We start from the raw sequence: 6000 nt of genomic DNA on the forward strand, positions 1-6000 counted from the left end.
GGATAGAGATGACTGCTCGTTTCATAGCTGTGGCTTTCCCCCCTTCTGTCTCCTCAGAAATCGCAGGTGCTCCGGTGTCTGAAATTTCTGGGCCTTTCTCAACAGAGGACATAGCCAGCAACTGCGTCCCTGCCCTGCCGTTGAACGAGCCAATTTTGTGGATCGTCTCCTATACTCTCATGAGCGTGTGTGGACTCATCCTTCTTGTTTTAATCACCCTGCTGCTACTTCCGGTCCGGTGTAGGCATCACCCCCGAGATCCCGAGGTGGTCAACGATGAGTCCTCGCTCGTACGGCATCGCTGGAAATGAAGAGGAAAGCCTAGTGACCGTGAATTCAACAATTAAGACGATTCAGTGCAGCAGGCAGAGGTTATAAGGCAAGGCTTCTTCCTGTGCGCACTAGTCTTAAATCTCTGTTTTGCTCCCAGATGCCTTCCAGATTCACTGTATTTTGATTCTTGACTTTACAGCTTCCTCTTTCTCCCCTACTTCCAAGGAAAATGATAATAAAAAAGCACCTCATTCTTAATCAAAACAGAGTGAATTGGGCTTCAGGGTTTATGTAGCTGGTTATACCAAACTATTTGGGTGTGCCACCACCCTCCCCCCCCCCCAAAAAAAAACACAAGCCTTAGCTTGTTCTCTTTTCCCTTCTATCTCTGGAGAAGTACGTGCATATACTTTATAACTCTTCTTAGCTAATGGGAAGCTTTTTGTATTGATCACATTTAAGGGTGTTTTGTACCAGGATCCACCTGAGTCAAAGTGATACAAAAAGGTTTGCAATATGACAGCAAGAGAAGTAGTCTGCGGCCTGATGATAAAAAAACATCCTGCCCCTTTCTGAATTGGAAGGAGAGCATCAGGCCCCTCTTCTGGGTCTCTCTGGGCTCGTGCGTGTTCAGTCACTTCAGTTGTGTCCAACTCTTGGTGACCCTATGGACTGTTGCCCTCCAGGCTCCTCTCTCCACCGGGTTCCCCAGGCAAGAATACTGGAGTGGGTTGCCACGACTTCCTCCAGGAGATCTTCCTGACCCAGGGATCGTACTCACAACTCTTGCATCTCTTCCGTTGGCAGGGGGGTTCTTTACCACTAGCACCACCTGGGAAGTCCTGGGTCTCCCTGTGATCTGAAGGTGAGCTGGACTCTACTAGGAAGAGATGATCACTCAAGTCTTCACCAGCCTCTTCTGAAGACAGAAAGCCTTCAAGTGCAAAGGAAGCCTACTCTTTGTACTCAATACTTGCATAGTACTATGGGTATGAAAGTAAAAACTACCTCTGTCAACACTTGGCCCAGGGTCCTGTGCCTGGTGGGGGTACAGGCAGCCTGGTTCCAGCCATTGCCCCCACCTAAAGAATCCTCTGTCCAGCAGGAGAAACGTAATAGGTGCTGAAGCACAGATCAACCTGGAGATGTTCTGTCATGGAGCTGGTTATCATCACATACGCTTACTCTTACCCCAAATGAATAAACACTGTATGAAGGAGAAAAACAGATTCTCTTTCACTAGCTTAACTGTTTCTTTTCCAAGTCTTCCCTGAAGGTAGGTTGCTGATTATTCTTTTGGGAAACAGAGACATGGCTCAGTGCCCATATCCCTGACCAGCTCTCCAAGGATGTGAGAGAATTTCTACTTTTTCCTGTGCTTTGGAACCATGAGCTTCTGTGTGCAGAACCGCTGAGGCTCAAGTACACCCAGCTGAAACAGTTTAACCAGGTGCGACGAGCAGCTGACCCACATGCTTCTTCCCTTTGGCACATTCAGTCTTTGGTGATGAGTCATGTGTGCGGTGGTTTCCTTATTTGGGGAACTCCACACTTGCTATCATTTATTTGAGGACTTTGGCAAAGAAAAGCAGAAGCCTTTAACTTGAGGTCATTACAAGAAGGGTTTAAAGGCAATATCCTTTCTCTTGCTGTGTGCCAGGTTCAAGGTTCCCTTTGCATCACTGTTGGGGTGGGTCAGATATACACTACAAACCCAGAAGGGCCCACTGAAGCATCTCCTCTGGCTGGGATGTTGTTCGTGTCCCTGCGGATGTTTCAGTTACCTGCCAGGTTCACTGTCTCCCCAAGTCACCTCCGTATTGAAAAATAGATGACCTGCCAAAGATGACTGTGCCAGAGAGATGCAGGGCCATGGATATGTGTCTTAGTGTCCTCGCAGACACTAAGTGGCCCCCAGGGCCCACAAGAATCTTGTGGCAAAGGACTGAGTTACATCTTAGAACATGGATCTTCTGTGTTCTTTAAGATCCATTCAGGTGTGGCTGTGGTGAGAATGGGGCCCTCTTGAAATGGGATGAGAACAGGACATTGTCATCAGAAGTTCATTGCCATTTCCAGCCTCAGCTAGTTGAGAGGCAATAATTTCAAAATACATTTCAGAGATAGAAATCTCTGGGAAGTCCAATTCTTTTTGCCCTCTTGGCTTTTTCGCGGGTTCCCGTTTGGTGGTGGTCCACTTTACCTGGACGTGAAGGTGACACCCCTTGACAGTACCTTCCCCTTGCTCTGAAAAACCCAAACTCCTGACATAAAAGGAGGGGATTGTATATATGACCTGGTTAATTCTGCTGCTTATTGCTTTACTCGGGCATCTTCTGTTTCATTTGCCTGTATTTGGTTTCTGAGCTGGGGACTGTCTCTCCTGCCACCAACTAGCAGGCATGGTTCCCCGACTACTTGATAATAGCAAGTTAGATTTCAAGCTTGGGTGTTTGAATGAAGTTTCCTATAATGCTCTGTATTTCCTATCAAATTTCCTCTACCTTTTCATCTGAGATGTCAGTGGATGTGACATTTTAATGGAAATACTGAAATTACAAAAGCATAACTTAGCAACAAGAATCAAATAGACAATTGAAATTGGGACGTTTCCCTGGCATGCCTTGCTGCTGAAAATTGGACTTTGAGTCAAAACCCTGTTAGTGACACGCACCTCCTCCAGTTATGTAAATTGATCCTTCGCTTGGCAAACCTTCAAGCAGGCTTGCTTTGAACAGGAAAGGAGATAGCAGCCCTTTGGGGGTGTCATTTTTACCAGGCAGCACACCATGGAAGGGGCTGGAAGATGGTCCTCTCCTGAAAAATGCAAATTAGCATCAGGTTTTCGTCAAAACCTTATCAACTCTCTGATGGAAAAAGGATGTTTTTACGTGAACAATGTATTTTTTTAAATAGGCTGATGCTTTATATTCTTGATGAGTTATTCAGAAGCCTGAAATGAAACCCTGTCTTCAGAACCTGAAACTGTTTATCAAAAATAGCAATGAGATGGGGATTGATTATATTTTTCCCTCTGGAATTTAGAAGAACTGCAACCAACTGGTGTGTGATCACCATGGTGAATGATTTTGTGTTTCTTATGAACCAAAACACAGGGACCTGGTGTTAAAGAAATAGATTCCTGGTGTGTGACAACAGGGATGGTCTCCCTGGACACAGCCCACTCCCAGACTTTTGTAAGGATTTTTCTTACCTGCTTCTGTGAAATGCAGAGTTTTTGAGATAAATTTGGGGTCAGTTACAGTTCAAAACCATGAAAGTAACTCCCAGCAATGAGACATTAATAACTTCACAGAGCTTTGGGCTGTAGATTCTGCAAAGCAGTTTTGCTTAGGGGATTCCATTATCTCCTTCAAGAGGAGCAGAAGGACTATTTCTTCATTTAATAGGGTCTCCTCTCAAATGGAAATTTGTTAAGTTCCTCTTACCAGATCCCCACTGGGGGAGTTGCCAGGCATGGTTTAGTGCCAAGTTCTAGCCTGGTGTCACCTGATGTCATTAGAAATAAATCACTGCCTGACAGCCTGTTCCATAAACAACAATAATTGAGTTTCATAGACTTCATCCTTATTAGCAGAAAGCAAATAATTGAGTGGAATCCCAGGGCATTTTTCTCTTGCATAAACTTATTAGAATTGATAACAGAACTGTTCAGAGGGAATACATGCCACTGAGGGTGTTTTCTCTCTGAGGCAAAACAACTAAACACCAACCATAAATGTAAAATGATGAGTTTTGCCAAGAGAGACACTAGATTTCTGGGGCCAAGAAAACTCCACACAACAGAAGCTGTTGTGTACAGTTTCCGTGGGTTTTAAGAATTTCAGATTTGAACTTGTGGCAGTTTTTCAATTAAATAGCAAGATGGAAAAATACATTTTGAAAGTGAGGAGGGGAAAATACAAATATAAGCGAAAGTATGCTAACAAAATAAGCAGAATTAGCTCTTTTGGAAAATGGCTTCAGTTCCAGGAATCAGCAGATTTCTTTTACTCTTAACATTGCTGAAGCCATGGAGATGTGATTTCACACAGCTGCAGACCCCAAACTTCAAGAACATTCAAGCTGGAAACGTGTGTCAGATGTCAGCACAGAAACAACAGAAAACGTGGCCCCTTACACTTGCTTGGCATTACCTGATCCAGGTGAAGACTGGTTCATCCAAGGAACAGGGAGTAGGTGATGGTTGGGACTAGGAGAATTCTAGAACCTGGGAAGGGCAATGGGAATAAGAAGTCATATGCCTTGGTCAGCAGATGATGGCCAAGGTCTGGACGAACTGAGAACATCCCAGGATGTCATAGGAAACTCATTTCCCCCAAGTTTGGGGTGCAGCCTACTTTCTTAGGAATTTTCCAAAGGAACCTCTCAGGATGTACAAATTTGTCAGAGAAACTTGCTTTGGAGCCATCGCCTCTATTCTAACACAACTGGAGAGATCTGAACTCCCAAGCAGGACATGATCCTTAGGCTGCAGGTTCAAGGTCATGCCCTGGGAAGTTCATGGGACAGGGTCAAGAATCTGAAGCCAAAGGGAGCTGGTGAAGTTTAGAATCTGAGCATCCGGCCATGTCAACCCAGCCCTGCCGGCCAGTTCACTGACTCAGAATCCTGCAGCTTCGTGAGCACACTCCTTCTCCAGGGATACCTGCTGTCAGCGACATGACCAGGAAGAAGGGCTTGGGGGCAGCAGAAACCTCCCTCAGGGCACCTGGACACCAGCATCCTCACAGGTCCACACTGGCTTTGAAAGCACACACATCCTTGTCAGAATTCAGGCAGCTCTGGACTCCCCAGGAGATGCTAGTACACAAACCCAGCTTTCAGCCTTGGTAAGAATGCCTTCCCAGGGGGCGAGCGGAGACGGCCTGATGCCCCAAGTCAGCAACACTGTGGGATGTGGTCGTGAGAGCAAAGCCAGGCCTCCTAGTGATGCAGTGTATCTTCAAAACCTCTAGTTAACTGGGATTAAGTACGAGTGGGTTGCCATTTCCTTCTGCAGGATATCTTCCTGACCCAGGGATCAAACCTGTGTCTCCTGCGTTGGCTGTGGATTCCTTACCACTGTGCTACCTGGGAAGCTCTAACACACAGGTGTGGCCCACACATATCTATCTGAGTAGAATATTTTGCCAATGTAGATTTATAATTATAACTTACATAATTACAAATTATAGATTTATAAAATAGATTTTTGAATACAAACTCAGCTGTCATATTGATGTCATTAAAAGGAAACTTGAAATGTTGAAAATCTTTGGAACCTAGCCTAATTTGACATTGATATTTTTCCACAGAACTTCCTTCCTTCCGGTTGGAATAATTTTACTTTTTTTATTCATAATGCACGCATGGATCAGAATTACATGAGAAACTAGTATCTAAAAAGGGCTTATTTTCCCCTGCTTTTTAAATGTTAGGTGCAGAGGTAGTTGGAAGTTTCCTGATATAACTAAGGTTTCAGCTTGCTTCATTTCATGTGTTAGAATAAAATTTCACCGGCACCTCACATTCTGGTAGTCAGCACTTCTGAGTGAAAGTTAAGAAAACTTTTCAAAAATTATCTTTGTGAGTTAAAAGAAAACTAAGCTAATTAAGAATCTATTCACTTGTAATGAGAATCACCAAAAATAAACTTTGGTAACCCCAGTTTCTTTCACGGTTTGGTGTTCTTTGCTGCTAGTGGTGACTTGGAATGTTTAATTT

General features: G+C 44.4%; 1 protein-coding gene across 1 annotated transcript in view; it reads left to right on the forward strand.

Annotated features, from left to right (window-relative positions):
- Window positions 1–514, forward strand: part of BACE2 (beta-secretase 2) — a 104287-nt gene extending 103773 nt beyond the window's left edge. Inside the window, exon 9 of the mRNA XM_052641515.1 lies at window positions 58–514. Coding sequence (XP_052497475.1) covers window positions 58–311 — 254 coding nt within the window. The 3' untranslated portion in view covers window positions 312–514. The remainder of the gene's footprint in view (window positions 1–57) is intronic.
- The last annotated feature ends 5486 nt before the right edge of the window (window positions 515–6000 follow it).

The sequence above is a fragment of the Budorcas taxicolor genome, chromosome 1, assembly GCF_023091745.1.
Source record: "Budorcas taxicolor isolate Tak-1 chromosome 1, Takin1.1, whole genome shotgun sequence".
Taxonomy (NCBI): domain Eukaryota; kingdom Metazoa; phylum Chordata; class Mammalia; order Artiodactyla; family Bovidae; genus Budorcas; species Budorcas taxicolor.